The sequence below is a fragment of the Paroedura picta genome, chromosome 1 (assembly GCF_049243985.1).
Source record: "Paroedura picta isolate Pp20150507F chromosome 1, Ppicta_v3.0, whole genome shotgun sequence".
Taxonomy (NCBI): Eukaryota; Metazoa; Chordata; class Lepidosauria; order Squamata; family Gekkonidae; genus Paroedura; species Paroedura picta.
Genome location: NC_135369.1, coordinates 5,489,983 through 5,513,853, shown reverse-complemented (window position 1 = coordinate 5,513,853; position 23,871 = coordinate 5,489,983). Strand labels below are relative to the sequence as shown.

The window sequence follows — 23,871 nt, the reverse complement described above, 5'->3', positions numbered from 1 at the left end:
GCTGGCTGCTGGACAGACAGGCAAGCCAGTTGGAGGAGGAGGCACTCAGGGGCAGGACAGCCTCCCTGAGTGGGTGTTAAGCACTGAGTGGCACTTAAGCCATGACACCAGCTCCTCCTCCTAGGCCTTACCAGAAATATATTATGTGTAACAGATAGACTTGTGTGTAACTCTGCCATGCAATAAATAATGTTGTTCTTGTTTCCAGCCTTGTCTGTCTGCCTGCCCAGAGGGAGCGAGCAGCCTCGGGGCAGGATCAGCCATCCATGCTGTGCCATCAAAGCCGCGTTATGGCTGCAAGTGCAGCAGAGCCGGAAGCTGACTACAGCAGCCTGCGTTCTCCATCCCTTGCAAACAGGCTTTAGCCGGGCAGACCCATCCTGCGGCACGCTGGGGGACCTCCACGGCTGGGAGGATGTCTTCAACGGCTCCACTCATGACTTGGTACTAAGCTCCGAGTTGCACGGGGTGGGCCTGACTGAAGGCCTCTTCCGTTTCCAAGCCTTGACGTGGCTCACGCCCAGCGGAAGCCTCAAGAGTCTCTTCCCTCCAACGTGGAGACTGTGAGCGTCTTCCTGAACGTTCTTTTCCTCCCTTGAGACAGCAAAGTTGCCTCCTGGCGGCCGGCCCTTGTTTTGCAGCCTGTGCTCGCTCTGTTGGCCACGCTGCCCGGCGGGAGCCGTTTGAGAATTGCCCGTGAAAACCCTGGCCACGTGCATTTCTAAGAATTTCTAAAACTAGAAAGTTCTACTAGGGTTGAAATTCCCCCTGATGAGCAAAGCAATTGAAGCTTCCTGCGCTGATAACATTGGGGAAATTTTCACACCTGCAATCTTACACCCAAGGAGTGATACGGTCGGCCTCATAGTCATGTGATTCTGTGGCATGCGTAGATCGGCTGTCTGGCTTCACGGCATGCTCTGCGACGGTTCCACAAGGGTTTTTTTTTTGTGGGAGGGAAGTTAACTTGGCTTTATTTCTGGGCTCAAACCCTGCACAGCACGTGGCCCAGTATCAAAACAATAGAGCCCTTTTGCAAGAAGTAAAAGGGGGTAATTCTCTAGCCAATGCTAAGTCATTTCCTCGCTTTATTTGGGGGGAGGTGTTCTGTTTTCCGGGGGTGGGGGTATCATCTGCTCCCCCCCCCTTGTTCTATTTTGAATGTACAAGCAGCAAATGTTATGTATAACTTTTCTTAAATAAAGGTTTTTTGGGGGGAATCCTGGCACTGAGTGACTGGGGTTGAAGGAAATAGCTGGGTAAGATGAAGAGTTGTTTCTTAGATGCCGCTTTTCTCTACCCGAAGGAGTCCCAAAGAGGCTGACAATCGCCTTCCCTTTCCTCTCCCCACAACAGACACCCTGTGAGGGAGGAGAGGCTGAGAGAGCCCTGAGATTACTGAAGAAGAAGAAGAAGAAGGAAGAAGAAGAAGAAGAAGAGTTGGTTCTTATATGCTGCTTTTCTCTACTCGAAGGAGCCTCAAAGCGGCTTACATTCTACTTCCCTTTCCTCTTCCCACAACAGACCCTCTGTGAAGGGAGGGGAGGCTGAGAAAGCCCTGAGATTACTGAAGAAGAAGAAGAGTTGGTTCTTCTATGCTGCTTTTCTCTACCCGAAGGAGTCTCAAAGCGGCTTCCAGTCGCCTTCCCTTTCCTCTCCCTTTCCTAAGGGGCTAAGGAGTGGCAGAATTTTTGCAGAGTAGCCATAACTGGGTTTCTGGGTTTCTTCTATTATTAGATTTTTAAACCGTGCCTCCCCATGTGCTTGGGGTGGCATACAACAACATTTCAAAATTCTCCATGAACATAGGATCTGATAAAACGGTAAAAGCCAAGAAGTGTGTGCCCCAGCTGTCTCACCTCTTGGGCATTATTCTCATTTATTTTTTATTATATTTATTAGTTCGATATATAGCCTGCCATTCTTGGCCCACCAGCTCCTGGCAGCTAGCAACGTGAAAATACAACTTTTAAAATAGTAAAAATTAACCATCCAGATTCCCCACCATTGATTCCAGGTAAAGATGCTTCCAGGTAAAGACGTCTTCCTCCCAGATCTTCCTCCCAACCTGGCCTCAACCGAACACCTGGCAGGAGAGCTGTATCTTACAGGCCCTGTGGAACCGTGTTTACCTGGAGTTGTGTGAGGCTGGGGCCTTTTCGGTCCTTGCCCCCACCCCCCACCTGGTGGAATGAGCTCCTGGAACAACCAAGAGCGCTGACCGTCAGAGCCCTTGGCTCTTCTGGGAGCTCATTCCACCAGGTGGGGGCCAGGACCAAAAAAGGCCCTGGCCCTGATTGACTCCAGCCGAGCTTCTTGCCGAGTAAGAACCACCAGCCTGTTGGAATTTGCAGAGCAGAGAGATCCTTCAGGAACGCTGGGCCCAGGCCCCAAATGCCCTTAATAGGTCTAAACCAGAACCTTGAACCGGAATTCAGCTGGCAGCCAATGCAGCTGCCTCAGCCCAGTAGGGACATGGTATCCGTATGTTGTAATACTCTGCAGGGGGCGTGCTCTGAAGGGCGGAGGCCTAATGCTTATTTGGTTGCCCTGGTCAGGGACGTGAAACAGCTCCGCCAGAGACCTGGGAGAGCTTGACGGACCAAGGGTGTGATCAGGACAGCGTCTGGTGTTTATGTCCAGGTTCCAAACTGGCCTTTGTAAGTATACTTAACCCCCCCTGGACATGGGAACTTCAGTTGCACGGGGGCCTCAGATCTCGCCCCACCCGGTCCCCACTTTTCAGACGGAACATCGCCCACCCCACGCTCTTGGGGCCCTTGACCTTTCACGCCGCGTTTGTCGTTCACGCTTGCTTTATTGCCCAAGGATGGAGAATCATCCAGGAAGCTTCTCTGCCTTCATTCCCCTTCCAGTTGGGCTGGGGGGGCGATCTCCATAAGTGCAGGACCCTCCTCTCTGCCGGGTACCCCTAGGCTGGCCGACTCCACTGACCCTTTGGGGCCCGATTCCCGATCCAGGGGGTAAACCATGAAGATGACGTCCCTCCAGGGCGGGAGAGCGGGATGGTTGGGGCGAACGAGGTCGAAGCCCAGATAGCTGAAGGCTCGGAGGAGGTTACCTGCAGGTAGAGGAGGCACAGGGTGCAATCTGAGGAAGCGCGCTTGCTCATATGAACGTTTGACCCCCCCCCCCAGGAGTAAACTTAAGCGTAAAGAGAGCCAGCGTGGTGTCATGGTTTGCAGCAGCAGTCTCTAACCTGGAGAACTGGGTTTGATTGATTGAGAAAGCTCTGAGAGAACTGGGGGGTTCCCAACCTGGCTCTGCAGGTTAGAGGCATCCACTCCTAACCACTACACTAATTTGACTCTCAGTACTTGGATTGCAAGGCGAACAAACCGGTCAGTCCTAGAGGAGATCAGCCCTGCCTGCTCCTTAGAAGGCCAGATCCTGAAGATGAAGCTCAAATACTTTGGCCACCTCATGAGAAGGAAGGACTCCCTGGAGAAGAGCCTAATGCTGGGAGCGATGGAGGGCAAAAGAAGAAGGGGACGACAGAGAATGAGGTGGCTGGATGGAGTCACTGAAGCAGTCGGTGCAAGCTTAAATGGACTCCGGGGAATGGTAGAGGACAGGAAGGCCTGGAGGATCATTGTCCAGGGGGTCGCAATGGATCGGACACAACTTCGCACCTAACAACAATACTTGGATGGGGGACTATCAAGTAAGGCCAGGGTTATGTAGAAGAGCACAATGGCCAACCACTTCTGTTCACCTAGAGAACTAACGGGTCCACCCATCTTAGTCTATGAAGGGGCTTCTGGACTCTGGCTCTTTTCTGCTGCTCCGGACAGACTGACCCAGCCACCCATCTGGATCTATCACAGATTTCGTTAATCTTGAAGGGGCTCCTGAACCCTCCTGCTACAGACTGACCCAGCTGCCCATGTTGACCAATCTGCTGCAACCAAGTAAACCAGCATTTGATGCCTTGCTTTGGCGCTCTTACCACGGTCCGATCGCCATTTGTGGAAGTTGACAAACACCCGGTCCACATCCGTCTCTCCTTCCACGTATTCCAGCGTCGCAGTCAGGCTACAAGCAGTGACGACCACGGGGACCAGGAAGAAAGGATGTCCGTTAGGAATTGGACACACCTGCATGCCAGCACTCCCAAGCCGGAAGACTCAAAGGCCCTCTTTTCCTCCGAGGGGTATCGCCTTGTGGGTCCTTTACAGCAGGGGCAGACAACCTGCGGTCCTGCAGATGTGCATGGACTACAATTCCCATGAGCCCCTGCCAGCAAATGCTGGCAGGGGCTCATGGGAATTGTAGTCCATGAACATCTGCAGGACCACAGATTAACTGCCCCTGCTTTAAAGCATATTTAAGGGGCTGCTGAACGTCATTTTGACCTACTGGAATCTGAACATGGCAGCGTCTTTTAGTTAGATTTGTGTTAATGGGTTTTTCTTGCTTAAGGACCGATCTGTCCATCCATAACTGTATTGCCTTTATCACATCCATTTGCCTTACCTGGATTGTCCAGGTTACCCCAATAATGTCAGTTCTTGGAAGCTAAGCAAGATGAGCTGTGGTTATTTATTATTTATAGAATCACAGAACCATAGAGTTGGATGGGGACCCGTAGGCCATCTAGTCCAGGGGTAGTCAACCTGTGGTCCTCCAGATGTTCATGGACTACAATTCCCATGAGCCCCTGCCAGTGTTTGCTGGCAGGGGCTCATGGGAATTGTAGTCCATGGAAATCTGGAGGACCACAGGTTTGACTACCTCTGATGTAGTCCACCCTCTGCTCAATCTAGGATCAGCTGAAAGCAACCTTTCTCAACTGTAGAGACACCCTGGAAGCATTCTTCAGGTTTTGAGAAACCCCAGAAGTAACATGCACATGGTCACTGAACTTCTGGGGTTTCTCCTCTGGACACGCTCCAGTTTCTCTACATCTTTCTTCAACTGTGGTGCCCAAAACTGAACACGGGACTCAAAGCAACCAGAGCAGAGTCAAGCGGCAACATGCTACTTTTAACACAGCCCGAAATCCCATTTGCCTTTTTAGCCACCGAGTCTCACTGCTGACTCATGTTCAGTGTCTGGTCTACTAAGACCCCCAGGTCCTTTTCACCTATACCACTGCCAAGACAAGCCTTGCAAGCATAATAAATTTGATCATTCCTACCTAAATGCAGAACTTTACATTTATCGCTATTGAAATTAATTTCAGACCAGTTTTTCAGCCTGTCAAGATCATCCTGATTCTGTCTTCTGGTATGTTACCCCTCCCAGTTCAGTGTCACCTGCAAATTTAATAAGCACCTCTCTATTCCTTCATCCAAATCATTTATGAGTATGTTGAGCAACTCAGAGCCCAGGTTAGATCCCTGAGGCACTCCTCTCCAAGAAGATAACAAACCATTTACAAACACTCTTTGGGTGTGCTCTGTCACCCTCTTAGTTGTCCTCTCTCCAGGCTAAACAGACCAAGCTCCCCCAACCTTTCCTCATCTGTCTTGGTCTCCAAACCCCTCACCATCTTTGTTGCCCTCCCCTTGACATTCTCCAGTTTGTCAACATCCCTCTGCAACTGGGGTGTCCAAAACTAAACACAGGACTCCAAGTGAGGCTGAACCAGAGCGGAGTCAAGCGGTAGTGTCACACTGCACAATATGGACACTATCCTTTTGAGAGCCAGCTTGGTGTAGTGGTTAGGAGTGCGGACTTCTAATCTGGCATGCTGGGTTCGATTTTGCACTCCCCCACATGCAACCAGCTGGGTGACCTTGGGCTCGCCACGGCACTGATAAAGCTGTTCTGACCGAGCAGGGATATCGGGGCTCTCTCAGCCTCACCCACGTCTGTTGTGGGGAGAGGAATGGGAAGGAGACTATAAGCCGCTTTGAGCCGCCTTCGGGTAGGGAAAAGCGGCATATAAGAACCAACTCTTCTTCTTTTCTGTGCAAGGGGATGGACTGGAGCTGTTGGTCCCTTCCAGCTCTATGGTTTTGATTCCCCCAGGATGCAGCGGCTAGGAGTCTCAATTTGACCAAAGCAATGACACTGCGGAAGGGGGTGGCCTCTCTTGCTCCCACCCACCACGAGCCGTTTCCTGACCGAAAGTGCCCCCCAAGGCCAGCCAGAGGGACAGGCAGGTGTTAGATGCGATGCCCCCATCGCTTACCTTTCACGGCTGCAGCATTCCAGGAGCAGGTGAGGGGCGTCGAGGAAGAGCCTGCGTCCCTGGCGCACACCATGCCAGTGAGCTGTGCCCTGGGTGCCGAGTGCGAAATGGAAGTCCAATTGAACCGGGCCGTCGGGAAGCTCACAGTCGCCAGCAAGAACAGTCAGGCCCCCAGCCTGTTGGCGACAAGGACATTCACGTTTCAGAGGGTGGGAATGGCAGCTGAGCGGCCCAGCCTGAGTGGCCCAAGGCCAAAGAGCGAGTCAGTGGCAGAGGAAGGAACATCCTACCACGAACGTCCGTTTCAATGTAAGGACAGAAACGATCAAACTTTGGATGCTGGAGCAATGTTCTGGTATTTGGGAATAAACTCTATGGTAGAAGCCAAATCTACCACAGAGGTTTTGCCCAAATACCAGAGCGTCACCCCGGTGCCCCGGACAGGACGACACCACTTCCAGGTCAAATAGATGTCAAATCCCAGATCCCGGTAAGTCTTAGAGTGGCCAGATTTTTTGTTCATCCCCCAGGCCAAGCAATGGCTCACCTTGTATACCTCTTTTAGACTCGCACCCTCTTCTTCGCTGGTCCTTCCCCTGGCCGGGCAACCGTCCTCGAACTCAGGAGCACTGTGGGCAGTGACGGGGCCTGATGCTCAAGCGCTTATGCTCCTTAAGGGTTGCGCTTTGGAAAAAGAAGAAGAGAGGGGGAAATGGTTGACTATTGGAAGCCTCGCTTTGTCATGGGAAGCCGACCATGGCCGAGATCAGTGTGAACAGAAGGGAGCAGCAGGAAAGACCCTTGACGTAATTCGCCTTGACAGAAGCGAACCTTCCCTCTTGACCGTTGAGCGGCCATTTTGTCCTGAGAGGAAAGTCGAAAGCCCGAATTGGGAAGAAGAAGTAATCAAATTGCGAGCTAAACTAAGGTGACCAGATTGTCCCACTTTTGGAGGGACATCTGGGGGTACCTGGCAAATTGTACTCAGGTTGATATTTAAAAATATATATTACAATACTATTTTTGCGTTCTATGCAATCTATGAAAAATGTTGTTACTCCATATAGACCAAATTTTTAATCAAGAACCCCCCTGGTCAATGTTAAAATCTGGTCACCTTAGAGCTAAACTTAAATGGAAAACGGAAAAGGCGGGACCGGTTTTCTGCCTGAGATAAAATGACTTTTTAAAAAAATGTATGTATTTTCAGTAGCATTTCTTTCCTGAGAACCGCAGTCTTCTGGTTAACCACACCGCGGTTGGTGTTGGCATAAGCAGATTCTATCTGCCACTTGCTACAGGAGTGTGCGCCTGTCCCCCATGTGTTAGGGTTGCCAGTTTCCAGTTAGGGTCTGGGGATCTCCCAGGGTTGCAACTGACCTCCCGATGAAAGAAACCAAGTCTCCCAGGGGAAATGGCTGCTTTAAAGGGGGTCCTGTGGGGCTTGATATGCAACAGAGTCTCCTCCACCCCTCCTCGGGGTCCACCTTCCAAAACCCCAGGGATTTCTCAACCCAAAGTTGGTGACTCTTGTAGGGCAGGACTGTTCCCAAGATTCTGCAAACCTCTTTTTTACAGAAAAAATGGGGGGGGGGGGGGGCTGTCTTATTTTTTTGGAGGTCAAGGCTGCATGTGGAATCTTTCCCTCAAGGAAAAGCGATTTTTAAGCACAAGGCCCAGTGAAGTAAATGTGCACATTTACTTCGGGTTTTCAAGGCGAGGGTTTGCCATCACCTGCCCCAGAGTACCAAACCCGGACTTCCTTTGTGGTTTATTTCTAACCCAGACTGGACTTTACTTAGCTTTCCCAGATCAGGCAACAGGGAGCCGGCCTGAGCCTCCCAAGTCAGAGTAGCCGTTACCGTATGTTGGTAAGTCACTTGTGCCGACTTTAAACTAGAAAATAATTTAATGAAAACACAAAAACAACGCCAGAATTAGGGAAAAGAGGGACTGAGTCGATAACCCATTTTGCTTTCAAGGGCAGGGCAACTGAATCAGGGCCTCCGACAATGACCAGCGTGAACCCCCAGTCTCCAGGAATCTCCCAACTCATAGTTGGCAAGTCCTGGCAGGCAGCGATATGTCAGCTTTATCTGATAAATTAAGTGATAAATCTGTTAAAATGCTGTTCTGGTTGTCAGGTTCTGTTATGATTGTTATTTGCCATGTTGTTATAATGTAGGGATTCTACGTTTTATGTAAACTGCCCAGAGCCATATAAAAATCTACATAAATAAATCCCAAAATCTAAATGGACAAAACAGGAAGTCATGTTCCAGCCATGTTCGTCTTCACAAGTGAAATGATCTGTTTGCTTCCTGCCGGGTTTCCACCCACCCTGACACCCCCCCTCCCTTACCTGCCTAGAGGAATCAGAAGTATTTTAATAAGTACCTCTGGTCAAAGGGTGTCATTTTCCGCCGGTATTTAAGGCGGCGCTGGTAGAGAGAGTTGGGACGAAGGAAGGGAGAACAGAACTGGCCACAGAAGTTGAAGAAAGGCAGAGGGTATTTGCGTGCTCCGGATCTGCAAGGTTTCTTTGGCCAATGCCAACCCCTTTGCAAAGTGAAACCCTCCCCTCCCTACCTATGTACCCAAGGAGACCCATTGTGATGCACCTGGGATCTCCCAGGCACCAAGGATGTACAACAATCGTAACTGTGACTGTGCGCTTTCTCCAGGCTACATCGAATAAATTATCTTCCACCGCTGGCTGCAGGCGACGTTCTCTTACACCCTACATCTTCGGATTTAAACCAGTTCCAAACCAGTTTGACAAGGTTAGTTCCTAAGCAGAAAGCCCCAGACATAAGAACATGAGAGGAACCAGGGTGGATCAGGACAGCAGCCACAGTGGCCAACGCCCAGGGGCCTTCAGGAGGTCCACCAGCAGGACCAGAACTCCAGAAGCCCTCCCACTGTGGCCCCCCTCAAGCACCAAGAAGTCAGAGCACCCCTGCCCCAGACAGAGTCTTCCATCTATATACCTTGTGGCTAAGAGTAATTAAGAACATAAGAGAAGCCATGTTGGATCAGGTCAATGGCCCATCTAGTCCAGTACTCTGTGTCATGCAGCGGCCAAAACCCAGGGGCCATCTGGAGGTCCACCGGTGAGGTCAGAATGCCAGAAGCCCTCCCTCTCTTGCCCAAGAAGAAAGAGCATCACTGCCCCAAATATTGGTCACCCTTTTTTCTGAAAGTTCCTCTGAGCACACACAGAAAGCCTTTTGTGGGATGTTTCTCCATTTTCCTGGCTGTGTTCTTGCATTTTCGCCACCCCATGGGAAACAGAACCATAACTGGATCAGTCCCATCCCCCCATGATTTCCTGCACGCTGCTGTGGGGAAGCTCTACCTGTTGACATTCTGCCTGTAAGAAGAGATGAGTGGTTGTGTTCCCCAAGGGCATTCTGCATGTGCTCAGGAGGCATCTTCCATTTCCTGGGTACGTTTTCCATTGCCACATTAACAGAATTTTGGGGCATAGGTTAACTGTCGTATGAAAAGCCAGACTTCTGTTTTACGTAATCCAGGATCCTGGGATCTGAGAGACCAAGGTTTGAATCGTGACTCTGCCATAGAAGCTTGTTGGGCGAGCTTGGGCCAATCATATGCTCGCAGCATGATCTACCTCACAAGGTTGTTGTAAGCATCGAACAGAAGAGACGAGAACGACGTAAGCCACTTTGGGGGTCCCCAGAGAGGTATCATATAAATAAAGAAATTTCGTTACTGGTCCAGTTATTGTGCTAACTCACAATATGCAGTTTGCCTTTTGTGGCTGTGGGGATGCCAGTCTCCAGGTGGGACCTGGGGATCCCCTGGAGTGACAGCCTATCTCCAGACTACAGGGATGCCAGCCTCCAGGTAGGACTTGGGAACGTCCAAAATTACATCTTTGCCCTGAAGAAAATGAATGTTTTGGAGAGTGGTCTGGAATTGCAACCCATGGAGTCCCTGTTCTCCCCAGGCGTCATCTCCAAATCTTCAGGACTTTACCAACCTGGATCTGTCAAGCTTATCCCCCCCCTGCCTCTCATCCATTAACTAGGGCTATAAACAAAGTTTTAAAACATTTAAAAATAGTTTAAGTGTTTTGTTTTGAGATTGTAGCTAGTGTAGTATGCTCAAGGGTACATCCCTCCTTCTATTATTTAAAAGTGGCCTCTATTTGCCAGCAGAGGAAACAGGCCCTCTGTACATGCTCTTTGGAACCTTTAACATTTCTTTTGTTTACCCGGCCTGGAAGGGCAAACTATAAAAATGATTTTTTGTTGTGGTGGTGGTGGTGGTTGCCAGTTAAAAGAATGGTACAAAGGGAAAGACACTTTGTCCATGCTCAGAGTGCTTTAAAAAAAAAAGCAGGTGCAACGAGGTTTCTTCTGCTCAGGGAAAAGAAGTAATCTATGCATGCTCAGGAGAGCTTTGCTACCAGGTCTTTGAAATATATAAATATAAATAAACGTGAGTGTGTATGTAGTGCATTCATATATATATGTATATGAATGTAAAAGCAGACAAGTGAGATTAAAAAAAAATTAATAATAGAATTATTACATTCTTTTTTTATATAATTTATTTTTAAAATAAATATTAATACATAAAAACAGGCTTTGTCGGGAAAGGCGAGAGCCACCGAGAAGCTCTCTCCCCCGGCGCGGTTGGCAACCCAATCAGCAGCAGGAACAGGCGGGACCAAGGGCGCTGAGGCCGCGCCCAGGCCCCGCCCTCTCCCCGCCCCCTCGGCCGCGATGCGGAGGCCCGGCGCCGGCGGGCGGAGCTAAGCGAGGTCGAGGCTGCGATTGCGGCCTAGTCGCGGGACGCGTGGCGCGATGCTCGTGGCGGGGCTGGCTCAGCTGCGGCCCTTCAGCCTCTCGGCCCCGCTGGTGAGGAGCACCGGGGGGGGGGGGGGGAGGGAGAAAGTGGCAGGGGAGAACGGGGAGAGAGAGTGGCGCGGGAGAACGGGGGCAGCGACAGTCAGCATGGGGCAGGGGAGCTGTGAAGCGCGTTAGGCAGCCTGGGAGGCGTGGGGGGGTGCGAGCCCTGGAGATTTGGAGGGAAATCTCTTTTTTTTGCAGGGGGGGGAGCCGATCTCTGCAGTCTGGAGACCAGCAGTGATTCCGGGAGATCTCCCGGTCCCACCTGGAAGTTGTCAACCCATCCAGTGGGCATCTGTTCAGGCGGGGGGGGGGCAGGTGGTTCTGAAGCAGCAGGACCAAGTCGGAGCCCAAAAGGCACCTTGAGACCAGCCATGTTTTATCCCAGGTAGAAGCTTTCCTTTGCAAGCGCCCTTCCTGCAGAGAGGGCCAAGTCTGAGTCCAGGGGCACCCTTGAGCTCAGCAGAGTTTAGTTCTGGGTAGAAGCTGCTCCTTAGAAGGCCAGATCCTGCAGATGATACTCAAATACTTTGGCACCTCGTGAGAAGGAAGGACTCCCTGGAGAAGAGCCTAATGCTGGGAGCGATCAAGGGCAAAAGAAGAAGGGGGCGACAGAGAATGAGGCGGCTGGATGGAGTCACTGAAGCAGTCGGTGCAAACCTCAATGGACTCCGGGGAATGTTAGAGGGCAGGAAGGCCTGGAGGATCATTGTCCATGGGGTCGCGATGGGTCGTACACGACTTCACACCTAACAAACAACAGCAAGAAGCTTTCATGTGCATGCACACTTCTTTAGATCCGCTTGTGGGAACGAGTGGTCTAGAAAGCAAAGTTGAAGATTTTGAGAGTTAACGCTCCCTTCTTTAAATACAGGGTGTTCCGGGGGATTGAAAAAGGGGAATCAAAGCCATCTGCTTTCCCTGAGATCTGTGCTCAGTGGACAGGACTGAACCCCCTTGTAAAGTTGGCAGATTCCCCAGTTGGGGATGAGAGCCTAGGGTGGCCAGCCCCACGTGAAACTCCTGGAGATTTGGGGGTCGAGCCAGGGGACGCCAGGGACCTCCGTGGGGTACCCTCCAAACTTGACCTCCCATTCTCCAGGAAAGCCTTTCTCAACTTTTTTTGACATGCGGGAGACCCCTGAAACATTCTTCAGGGGGATGCAGAGCTGTGGACACGCCCACCCAGGGCTCCTCCCCTTCCTGTCCCCTCCAGGCCCATCATTGGCCATTCTGCAAGGGGGCAGGTCGACATAACCGTATATGGTCATTGCAAACAATAGATTAAAAAAAATTTTTTTAAATAAATATATTACACTTAAAAATTTTAAAAAATATATGTATTAAAAATTCCTATTCAGGGAATCCTTCAAGGGCCGTCAAGAGGCTCCAGGGTTTCACAAAACCAGGTTTCACAGGAAGCGTGCTCCAGGGGATCCGATCTCTGCCGCTCAGACATGAGCTATAATTCCAGTGCATCCCCAGGTCCCACCTGGAGACTGGCATCCCACACTGGTTAATTGCTGTTTCCTGCCCTGAGCATAGGAAAGCCGGGATATAATAATAATAATCTGGCTCGATCTGGATTATTATTATTATTACTCCCCCTTGGGAAGAAGGGTTTAAAGATTTTTGACTGGTTTTATTAATATTTATTATGTAGAGTTCTTTATGGAAAGGTCATGCAGATTTGTTTGTTTCTGTTGCGGTGGTAAAGCCCCCAGAATGGCTAGATAGAGCAGTCCATTAAACCAGGGGTAGTCAACCTGCGGTCCTCCAGATGTCCATGGACTACAATTCCCATGAGCCCCTCCCAGCGAACGCTGGCAGGGGCTCATGGGAATTGTAGTCCATGGACATCTGGAGGACCACAGTTTGACTACCCCTGCATTAAACAACCAAATAAATCCAAGGGGACCAGTGTCTGGGGATGTCTGAGAGTCCTGGCTGAACTTCTTTCTCCCCCTCCTCTCGCTGGGCAGGCATCGGTCATCGTGGAGCGATGGAACAAGCTGCCGCTGGCCAAGATTGGCCGGGAGCCTCCCGTTAAGCTCCGGCGGTACAAGATCCTCCGCCTGGTCGAAGACACCAAGCACAGCCCGAAGCAGCCGATGGAGCTCATTCTGACGGATTCGGTGGAGGGTGCGTTCGGTGGTGGTGGCTATGAATCGATAATCGATTGGAGACAGGTTCAAGGTTTGGGACCGTTGCATCTGCGGGACGCTTTCCCCCCGCTATGTCCTCCAGTGAGCATTAGTATCTAGTCCGGGGGTAGTCAAACTACGGCCCTCCAGATGTCCATGGACTACAATTCCCATGAGCCCCTGCCAGCATTCGCTGGCAGGGGCTCATGGGAATTGTAGTCCATGCACATCTGGAGGGCTGCAGTTTGACTACCCCTGATCTAGTCAGAAGAACCTCCTCAGGATCCCCAAACTCTAAGGAGATCTGGTTGGCCTCAACCAGTGGCAGGGCCTTTTTGGCCATGGCCCCAGCTGGCATCAGGGCCCTGTGGGATTGTAGAAAGAGCCATTCTGCCAGGCCCAGGGTTGAGGCCTAAAAGCACCTAATCTACAGGGATCCCTGTCAGACTCCACCAACCAATTCAAATGGCCAGCTTGGTGTAAGTAGTTAGGAGTGCGGACTTCTAATCTGCCAAGTCGGGTTTGATTCCCTGCTCCTCCTCCATATGCAGCCAGCTGGGTGACCTTGGGCTCGCCAAGAGGAAAGGGAAGGCAATTGGAAGTCACTTTGAGACTCCTTCGGATAGAGAAAAGCGGCATCTAAGAACCAACTCTTCTTCTTGTTCAGTAATCTCAGGGCTCTCTCAGCCTCCCCTCCCTCACAGGGTGTCTGTTGTGGGGAGAGGAAAGGGAAGGCGACTGTAAGCTGCTTTGAGACTCCTTCGGGTAGAGAAAAATGGTATATAAGAACCAACTCTTCTTCTTCATGACTCTCCCCCACCTTCTCACAATAGTCTAACTCTTGTTTTAATATAATCTAAATATTTAGGGTTTCCATTTTGATATTACAATTTTGTATGTTTTTACGTATGTGTATTCTGCCCTAAGTCTCAAGACATAGGGTGGAATATTAATCCCTGGCCCACGTGAAATTCACCTGCCTTTGACCAGGATCAGGGCCTTTTTAGTCCTGGCCCTGACCTGGTGGAATGAGGTCCCAGATGAGCTGAGGGTCCTATCGGAGTTATCTCTGTTCTGCAGGGCCTGTAAGACGGAGCTCTTCCACCAGGCATTTGGTCAAGGCTAGGGCAGGAAGATCCTTGGTTCCCCGCCTCTCTGGATGTTTGAACACAAAAGATGGGAGAGACATTCCTGTCCACCCCCTTCCTCCTTGGCCAAATGGTTGGTCCCTCACTGCAGCCAATGAAAATGAATAAATCAAAGGAGTACCCACGGGAGAGGCATTCCTGTCTGTCCCCCCCCATGGCGAAATGGCTGGTCCCTCGTTGCAACAAAGTGGGAAAGTGTGGTGTGCATACTGGTTTGTTTCTCTTAGGACTGGGGCCATTAGGCAAGTGACCCTCTGAAGGACACAAACATATAGGGTAGATATCTGGGGGAAAAAGTTTTTCACAGTCAGAGTAGTTCAGCAGTGGAATAGGCTGCCTAAGGAGGTGGTGAGCGCCCCCTCACTGGCAGTCTTCAAGCAAAGGTTGGATACACACTTTTCTTGGATGCTTTAGGATGCTTAGGGCTGATCCTGCGTTGAGCAGGGGGTTGGACTAGATGGCCTGTATGGCCCCTTCCAACTCTAGGATTCTATGATTCTGATTCTGAGCAGGGGGTTGGACTAGATGGCCTGTATGGCCCCTTCCAACTCTATGATTCTATGATTCTGATTCTGAGCAGGCGGTTGGACTAGATGGCCTGTATGGCCCCTTCCAACTCTAGGATTCTGATTCTGAGCAGGGGGTTGGACTAGATGGCCTGTATGGCCCCTTCCAACTCTAGGATTCTATGATTCTGATTCTGAGCAGGGGGTCAGACTAGATGGCCTTTATGGGCCCTTCCAACTCTATGATTCTATGCCACCATTTCTGTTTGCAGGTTTGGGACTCCGCGGCGACCTTGTCTACGTGGACAAGACCTACGGCCGCAACAAGCTCCTTGCCAAGAACCTGGCTGTTTACGCGTCTCCCGAAAACAAGAAGATGTTCGAGGAGGAAATTAAAGTGAGTCCCCCCCTGCCCTTGTGAATCGCGTTCTCCGGACACCCCAAGGGAGAGACGAGAGGGCCACATCTTTCAGGGATCCCCAACCTGTTTGAGCCCCCAAGCTCCCGGGGAATTCTGACACAGTGTTTTTGGGCGCCACAAAATGGGTGCCGCAGGGGGTGGAGCCAGCCACAAAATGACTGCCAGAGCCAGAATGGTGTCGCGGTTCAGAGCAAAGACTTCTAATCTGGCGAGCTGGGTCTGATTCCCCGCTCCTCCATGGGCAGCCAGCTGGGTGACCTTGGGCCAGTTGCAGTCCTGTTAGAGCTGCTCATGCAGGACAGTTCTGTCAGGGCTCTCTCAGTCTCACCGGGTGTCTGTTGTGGGGGGAGGAAGGGAAGGCGACTGCAAGCCGCTTGGAGACTCCTTCAGGCTATGAGAAGCGGGGTATAAAAACCACCTCTTCTTACTTACCTTCAAGCACTGATAGTTGCAGCTACTGCCAAAGCCGTGTTGTTGCTTTTTAAAGAACCCTGCACCACCACACAAATCTCCAGTGGCCAGTCGAAAGCACCTGGTGGACGCCACTTTGGGGAACCTTGATGCATTTCCTCACCTGTATTTCTTTGCCTCCCTTGACCTGCCAACCTGCATCCTTTCAGAAATGCCGTAAGCAGGCTGGGGGGGGGGTGGATTTGGGAGAGCAGCAGAGTCACGACGGTAATTGTTCTTTGGTCATGTTGAAATTGGTAACAGTTAAAATGATGTTTTTTCCCCCCTCTTCTCCCCACCCCATAGCTACTTCAAGAAGGGAAGCTGTCGAAGTCTCAGACACTAACCGGCATAAAGGTAAGCGGGCCCTAGTGACTGATGTCCAAGAAAGGGGCTGAAGTTGGGACCAAAAGGCAGGGAGGTCGGGGGTGGGTGGGGTCGTGACCCTCATGCAGGTAAAGGTCGACCTGGCACTGTGAGGCAGATCGGAGAACCTGGTTTGATTTTCCACTACTCCCCAGAAGTCAGCTGGATGGTGACCTTGGGCAAATCATAGTTCTCTCAGAGCTCTCTCTGGCCCATCTACTTTACAGGGTGTCTGTTGTGGGAGAAACCAGCATGGTGTCATAGTTAAGAGTGGTTGCCTCTAATCTGGAGAACGGGGTTTGATTTGCTGCTACTCCACATGAAGACAGCTGGGTGACCTTGGGCCAGTCACAGTTCTCTCAGAGCTCCCTCAACCTCACCTGCCTCACAAGGTGTCTGTTGTGGGGCAAGCCAGTGTGGTGTCTTGGGTCTCATAGATTAGACGGCCTTTAATCTAGAGAACCGGGATTCCCCACTTCTCCTCCTGAACTCAACTGGGTGATCTTCGGGCTGTCACAGTTCTATCAGAGCTCTGTCAGCCCCACCTATCTCACAGGGTGTCTGTTGTGGGAAGAGGAAGATGATTGTAAGACACTTTTGAGATCACATTGGGTAGTAGAAAAGTGAGATATAAAAAACAATTCATATTCTTTCTGATGGAGGAAGGCATCTGTCCGGAAAGCTTTCCGGCCTGCCTTGTATCCATAAGAACCTCAAAAGAGCCCTGCTGGATCAGACCATTGGCCCATCTTGTCCAGCCTCCTGCCTCACCCAGGGGCCAGCCAGTTCCTCTGCAGGGCCAGCCACAGGGCAGAGAGGCCGAGGCCTTCCTCTGAGAAGACCCTCAGAAGAGCCCTGCTGGGTCAGGCCAGGGAGGGTCCCTCCAGTCCAGCCTCCCGTCTCACCCAGGGGCCAGCCAGTTCCTCTGCAGGGCCAGCCACAGGGCAGAGAGGCCGAGGCCTTCCCCTGAGAAGACCCTTAGAAGAGCCCTGCTGGGTCAGGCCAGGGAGGGTCCCCCCAGTCCAGCCTCCCGTCTCCCCCAGGGGCCAGCCAGTTCCTCTGCAGGGCCAGCCACAGGGCAGAGAGGCCGAGGCCTTCCCCTGAGAAGACCCTCAGAAGAGCCCTGCTGGGTCAGGCCAGGGAGGGTCCCTCCAGTCCAGCCTCCCATCTCACCCAGGGGCCAGCCAGTTCCTCTGCAGGGCCAGCCACAGGGCAGGGAGGCCGAGGCCTTCCCCTGAGAAGACCCTCAGGAGAGCCCTGCTGGGTCAGGCCAGGGAGGGTCCCTCCAGTCCAGCCTCCCGTCTCCCCCAGGGGCCAGCCAGTTCCTCTGCAGGGCCAGCCACAGGGCAGGGAGGCCGAGGACTTCCCCTGAGAAGACCCTCAGAAGATCCCTGCTGGGTCAGGCCAGGGAGGGTCCCTCCAATCCAGCCTCCCGTCTCACCCAGGGGCCAGCCAGTTCCTCCGCAGGGCCAGCCACAGGGCAGAGAGGCCGAGGCCTTCCCCTGAGAAGACCCTCAGAAGATCCCTGCTGGGTCAGGCCAGGGATGGTCCCTCCAGTCCAGCCTCCCGTCTCACCCAGGGGCCAGACAGTCCCTATGCAGGGCCAGCAACAGGGCAGGGAGGCCGAGGCCTTCCCCTGAGAAGACCCTTAGAAAAGAGCCCTGCTTGGTCAGGCCAAGGAGGGTCCCTCCAGTCCAGCCTCCCGTCTCACCCAGGGGCCAGCCAGTTCCTCTGCAGGGCCAGCCACAGGGCAGAGAGGCCGAGGCCTTCCCCTGAGAAGACCCTGAGAAGAGCCCTGCTGGGTCAGGCCAGGGAGGGTCCCTCCAGCCCAGCCCCCCGTCTCACCCAGGGGCCAGCCAGTTCCTTTGCAGGGCCAGCCACAGGGCAGAGAGGCCGAGGCCTTCCCCTGAGAAGACCCTCAGAAGAGCCCTGCTGTGTCACACCAGGGAGAGTCCCTCCAGTCCAGCCCTCCTGTCTCACCCAGGGGCCAGCCAGTTCCTCCGCAGGGCCAGCCACAGGGCAGGGAGGCCGAGGCCTTCCCCCGAGAAGACCCTTAGAAGAGCCCTGCTGGGTCAGGCCAGGGAGGGTCCCTCCAGTCCAGCCTCCCGTCTCACCCAGGGGCCAGCCAGTTCCTCTGCAGGGCCAGCCACAGGGCAGAGAGGCCGAGGCCTTCCCCTGAGAAGACCCTCAGAAGAGCCCTGCTGGGTCAGGCCAGGGAGGGTCCCTCCACTCCAGCCCTCCCGTCTCACCCAGGGGCCAGCCAGTTCCTCCGCAGGGCCAGCCACAGGGCAGGGAGGCCGAGGCCTTCCCCTGAGAAGACCCTCAGAAGGGCCCTGCTGGGTCAGACCAGTGAGGGTCCATCTAATCCAGCGTCCTCTCTCACACAGTGGCCAACCAGTTCCACTATCCTCCCCATCTTCCCCGGGGTTCAGGGCCTTAAGGAGGCCCAGCATGAAGGTGGGCAGAGATACAGCTCCTTGAAAGTCCCTCCTGGTGCTGCTACTGAAGACTGACGGCCACCCACACCATAGAGTTGGGTGTCTCAGGAGGACCTTTTCACAGCTCCCCTTTGTCCTCCCCCTTCTAGACGGTGCGATTCCTGGAAACCTGCCACCTAGAGGTGGGGATGAAGAACAACATCGAGTGGAGACTGACTCCAGAGATCGTGGCCCGCCATTTCCTCAAAGACGTGAGTGTTGCCATACTCCTGCTTTACTTCATGCTTACTTTTAGATTTGGGGGAGGGGGGGCATGGCGCTGTGGAAGAGCCTCTGTGTGGCATGCAGAAGATCTTGGGTTCATCCCTTAGCATCTCCCGTTGTGGGGCAGTTACACAAAACAAGCATGTAATAAAATGTGTAACCAAACTGGGTTCTGTTTGGGCACCCCAGTGGAAGAGGGAGGTAGACAAACTGGAGCGTGTCCAGAGGAGGGCAACAAAGATGGTGAGGGGTTTGGAGACCAAGACGTATGAAGAAAGGTTGGGTGAGCTTGGTCTGTTTAGCCTGGAGAGGAGACGACTGAGAGGGGATCTGAGAACCATCTTCAAGTATTTAAATGGCTGCCATGTAGAGGATGGAGCAGAGTTCTTCTCTCTTGCCCCAAAGGGATGGACCAGATCCAATGGGATGAAATTACTGGTTGGCACTGGTTGCCAATTGCTGCCCGGATCCAGTTCAAGGTTCTGGTTCTAACCTTCAAGGCTTTACACGAGTTGGGACCCACATACCTGAGGGACCGCCTTTCGCCCTATGCCCCTCGCAGGGCCTTGCGCTCTGCGGGTGAAAATCTGTTGGCCGTTCCCAGCCCTAGGGAAGCACGCCTGGCCTCAACCAGGGCCAGGGCCTTTTTGGTCCTGGCCCCGACCTGGTGGAATGAGCTCCCGGGAGAGCTGCGGGCCCTGCGGGATCTTTCAACGTTCCGCAGGGCCTGCAAGACGGAGCTCTTCCGCCAGGTTTATGGTTGAGGCCGGGGCTGATAATAGATCTATGCCCCCCCCGGGGACTCGGGTTCTGGACCCGAAGCAAAACATCATCAGGACCTCCACTCCACCCGCTAGTAGTGGGAGCGAGGGGGGGGAAGTTGAGCTGCCGTTCTTGCCATGCCGGTAATATTGGCAATGTTATCATTGTTTTTATGGGGTTTTAATGGGGATTTGTGATATTGTTACCCGCCACGAGCCGCAAGGGAGTGGCGGCTATAAATCTTATAATAATAATAATAATAATAATAATAATAATAATAATAATAATAATAATAATAATGCAAAAGAAATACCGTCTAAACATCCGGAAGAAGTTCCTGACAGTCAGAGCGGTTCCTCAGTGGAACAGGCTTCCTCGGGAGGTGGTGGGTTCTCCATCTTTGGAGATTTTTAAGCAGAGGCTGGAGAGCCATCTGACGGAGAGGCTGATCCTGTGAAGGCTCAAGGGGGTGGGAGGTGACAGTGGAGGAGCGAGAGGGTTGTGAGTGTCCGGCATAGTGCAGGGGGTTGGACTAGATGGTCCCTACCAACAAAACGTCCCTTCCAACTCTACGATTCTATGATTTAACTGTACACATGAGTCTGCACCATAAGACGTAGACAGGAGCGTTCTAATGTCAGCTGTTTTATTTTCAGTCCCTGACATTAAGGTATTCCCATGTCCTCCTTGCAGCTCAAGGTCATGGTTCCCCCATATGCCGTGAAGCTGCCGGATGAGCCCATCGAGCGTTTTGGCGAATACTGGTGTGAAGTCACGGTAAGGACTGCTCTGTGCAGGGGCTACAGGACTAGGTTTTTTCCTGGGTCCTGTACCTGCCGCAGCATCATGGTGTACCTTCATACCCTGAGCACAATGCTCCGTAGTCTGCCAGGGCCCGGTTCTGTGCATGGTACCACACGTCTCTGACACATGATTTAATCAGACATCGATTGTGGGATAGATCAAGATTACAGAGGATGAGCGGTAGGGTTGTGAATGTCCTGCATAGTGCAGGGGGTTGGACTAGATGACCCAGGAGGTCCCTTCCAACTCTGTGATTCTATGATTCTAAGTTGGTTGGTACATAGTTTCTCTGTAGCAGTAGGGAAAAAAAGCAAGAGTCCTGGAGCACCTTCAAGACTAATCAGGGCTGATTCCGCACTTGCTTTGTTTATTCCATTGTAGATCCTGCTGAATTCAAATTGATTTGAATTCGGATCTTCCTCTATCCCCCCCCCCCCATTGAAACAGAAAAGTGTTCTGCACGTGATTAGGAAAGCTCAGAAGGGGGGAGGGATCCAAGTGTAGTAAAAGCCTCTTTCTTTTCTTGAAGCGAGGGGAGAGGATTGGAGACAGCAGAGAAGGGGGAATAAATCCAAGAAGAAAATCTCTGCTGAGAAAAGTTAGGGCTTCAGGAGCTTCTGCTGGGAAGTTATGGCTTCCTCAGGGAACCAGGAACTGACGCCCTGGCCAATCAGGGCTTTTCCACAGTGTTGGAGGCTGGGCAGCAAGTTCTTTCAGGGAAAGCAGGCAGCTGCACACTTACTCATGCTGATTTTTCTAATATTGAGGGTTATATCCACTCCAGGATATCCCAGGGGAAAGGTAGGGGTCGCTCCGGATTAATCATGCTGATTGTAGCGGGAAAATTTAAATCGCCCAAAATCAAAATGGGTATCGCATTCAGTGTCGATGGCTGAATCAAGCTGGGGTTGGAATAGAAGCTGCATGCAGATTCAGCCCAGTTTTGGGATAGGTCAAGGTGGATGGCCACGTTAGAAAAGAGCCAGAGTCCAGGAGCCACCACAAGACTATCAGAATTCATGGCGGGAAGAAGTGAGCAGCGACTATCGAAAGCTTTGCCCCTGCCATGGATTGTGTTAGTTTTTAAGGAACTACTGGACTCTGGCTCTTTTCTGTCGATCACAGGAGGCCGGCCAATTTGATCTATTTAAATTACTTATTAACAGCATCTCTAGTTTACGGAATTCAAGGTGGCTTACGCCACGCCGGTTTTGACAGTTGCCTTCGCCATGGAGGGTATCAGCCGGTTTGCTAGCCAAAACTCATCACAAATTTGACCTGGCTCACGGGAGGTGCCTTTCCTGGACATTTCCTGGACTTCTGTCCGGTGAAGTTCAGGGGTTCAAGCTGTATAAACTTTGGCCCTAGCGAGGAGGGGAGGGGGACAGAGGGCTTAAATGGCTCATTTCCTGCTAGCCATTTCAGCAGTCCCTTTAGCTCTCTTCGCTCCATTCGCTTGGGCCCTGCCTGGAAAGGGAGGAGCAAAACGGGCAGGTTAAATGGCTGGGCAGCCCTTTAAATCGAGCAGCTGACAGGTGGCCCTGCCAAGCTGTTGGATTTAACCAGAAGCTTGGCAGAAGAGCTCCCATCTTGCAGGCCGTGTGGAACTGTGCCAGCTGCAGCAGGGGCCGGATCTCTTCCTGGAGCTCGTTCCACCAAGCAGGGGCCAGGTCTGAAAACGCCCAGGCCCTGGTTGAGGCCAAACGTACTTCCTCGGGGTCAGAATAGATTTAGCATCCAGTGGCACCTTCAAGACCAGCAATTTTTAATTGAAGGTATGAGCTTTCCTGTGCGTGCACTCTTCCCCAGATACAATACGATGGGAAGAAAATAATCAGTTCACACTTCCAGACAAGCGTGAGGGTAAATTAATATACAGCATCATTGAAAATGGTTAACAGATTCCAGAGATAAATAGTGGGTCGGGGGAGGAAACAGCAATTTGGATTTGTTTGTGTTCGCTTGAGATTGAGGCCAGACATTTTGTTTGTGGTCCGTTTGGGGTTCGGTTCGGGGAGGAATTTCTAAACCGAACCGGAATTTTCCGGTCCGTGTCCATCCCTAGTCAAGTCTGCCCATCGAATGTTCCTGTCCCCACCTCTGCCCCCTTGTGCCTTCCAGGTTAATGGCCTCGATACCGTCCGGGTTCCCATGACAGTGACGAGTTTCATGCTACCCAAGAAGAAACGCTATTATCGGTGGCTGGCCAAGCAGAATGCCTCGGAAGCGCCCACCACGTCTCCGTGAATCCGGATCCCCTTGGCAGACCCCAAGGAGGATTATGGGTGGGGAAACTCCCCAGCGCAGAAGAGCTCTGCTCAAAGTCAACTGTTTTCACAGCTCCTAGAGTGGCACCCACCGTCTTCAGGAGTCTGGATCTCAAGTCTAGAACGTTTGTAGGGGCCTTGGAGGGTAGTGGGCGTGGTCAGAGGGAAGGCGTGATTGTGGGCGTGGTCAGAGGGAGGGGGTGTACATGCACGTGACGGGATGAGACTCTCTTCCAGCTGGCTTTTCTCTGCCATGTGGATTTTCTCTCTCGGGTGGGATTACACAGGCCGCCCTGGGTAAGAGTATTGAACCCGTTCATGTCGCTCCCGAAAAAGTCCGGACTTGGGTGTGAGCGATAATAAAAAATATTTCTGCTACCCCTTCAGCTCTTGCCTACAGTATCAACTGGTTGGGGTTTTCACACTGGGCTGTGAGGGGAGGGTCCGTGGCTCTGGGCCTCCACTGGGTCCCCAGTTCCATCCTCTGCATCCCCAGTTGGTAAGACCAGGCATTGGGGGATGGGGAAGGCGTGGGCCTGAGGCCCTGGAGAGCAGCTGCCAGTTTGAGTATACAATATTGGTGGACCAAGAGTCTGATTCGGTATAAGGCAATTTCAGGAGAGGGCTGTGGCTCAGAGGTAGACCCCTGTTTGGCATATAGAAAGTTCCTGCTTCAGTCCCCGGCATCTCCAGTTATAAGGACCAGGCAGTTAGGTGATGTGAAAGACCGCCCAGCCAAAGACCTCAAAGAGCTGCTTCCAGGCAGACAGTTCTGACATTGAGGGGTCAAGGCTGAGCAGAGACTGTGGCCCAGTTTTAGAGCATGTCCTTGGCATGCAGAAGGCCCCGGGTTCAGTCCCCGATGTCTCCAGAGAAAATACTTCCTCTCAAAACTCTGGAAAGCTGCTCTCAGGCAGAGTGGACAATACTGACCTTGATGGTCCAAGGGTCTGATTCAGTATCATTGTTATTGATTGATTGATTTGATTTTCCTGCCTCCTCTCCCAGTAGACCGGCTCTGGGTGGCTTCATGTTTGGTGAGGGGCTATAACTATGGGTGCGCCAGGAAGTAATGTTCTTCCCGATTGGCCCAGGGTCTGCAGTAGTGGTTTGATGCGGAAACACATCTTACGCATCGCTCGGAGCAACGGAAATGACTGTGGACAATAACGTGCAATGGAGACAGAGGGCGCAGCTGAGCACTTGTGCCAGACGCCCCTTGGGTGGGAGATGGGGATCAGGGCCTGGCCAGCCACCACTG

At 52.2% G+C, this 23,871-nt stretch overlaps 3 protein-coding genes across 5 annotated transcripts in view; 2 read left to right on the top strand and 1 right to left on the bottom strand.

Moving 5' to 3' along the window:
- The window catches only part of TDRKH (tudor and KH domain containing), a 37,155-nt gene extending 35,917 nt beyond the window's left edge, over positions 1–1,238 (top strand). The window contains exon 15 of one of the 2 annotated variants that reach the window (XM_077320595.1): positions 209–1,238. The gene's annotated coding sequence lies outside the window, so the exon portion shown is untranslated. The remainder of the gene's footprint in view (positions 1–208) is intronic. The other variant, XM_077320604.1, reaches the window with a different exon arrangement.
- Positions 1,239–2,798: 1,560 nt separating this feature from the next.
- On the bottom strand, positions 2,799–8,735 carry OAZ3 (ornithine decarboxylase antizyme 3). The gene is given in 6 exon segments (XM_077320580.1): positions 2,799–3,082; positions 3,971–4,056; positions 6,161–6,336; positions 6,708–6,782; positions 6,784–6,844; positions 8,558–8,735. Coding segments are annotated over 6 exon segments (639 nt in total). The 5' UTR covers positions 8,578–8,735; the 3' UTR covers positions 2,799–2,861.
- Positions 8,736–10,891: 2,156 nt separating this feature from the next.
- Positions 10,892–22,996, top strand: MRPL9 (mitochondrial ribosomal protein L9). Of its 2 annotated transcripts, none has more exons than XM_077320560.1 (7): positions 10,892–11,049; positions 13,023–13,182; positions 15,111–15,235; positions 16,016–16,066; positions 18,663–18,764; positions 20,233–20,316; positions 22,465–22,996. In XM_077320560.1, exons 1-7 carry the CDS (start codon positions 10,996–10,998, stop codon positions 22,588–22,590), a joined length of 702 nt encoding a protein of 233 aa, XP_077176675.1. In that variant the 5' UTR covers positions 10,892–10,995; the 3' UTR covers positions 22,591–22,996. The 2 variants fall into 2 exon arrangements, with proteins under 2 accessions (XP_077176675.1, XP_077176666.1); XM_077320551.1 differs by having other exon boundaries at positions 13,023–13,236.
- Positions 22,997–23,871: the final 875 nt, after the last annotated feature.

Coding starts and splice junctions, on each gene's coding strand:
- MRPL9 (XM_077320551.1), top strand. CDS start 10,996: ATGCTCGTGGCGGGGCTGGCTCAGCTGCGGCCCTTCAGCCTCTCGGCC. Junction 11,050..13,022: donor TCAGCCTCTCGGCCCCGCTG/GTGAGGAGCACC, acceptor CTCGCTGGGCAG/GCATCGGTCATCGTGGAGCG. Junction 13,237..15,110: donor CGATTGGAGACAGGTTCAAG/GTTTGGGACCGT, acceptor TTCTGTTTGCAG/GTTTGGGACTCCGCGGCGAC.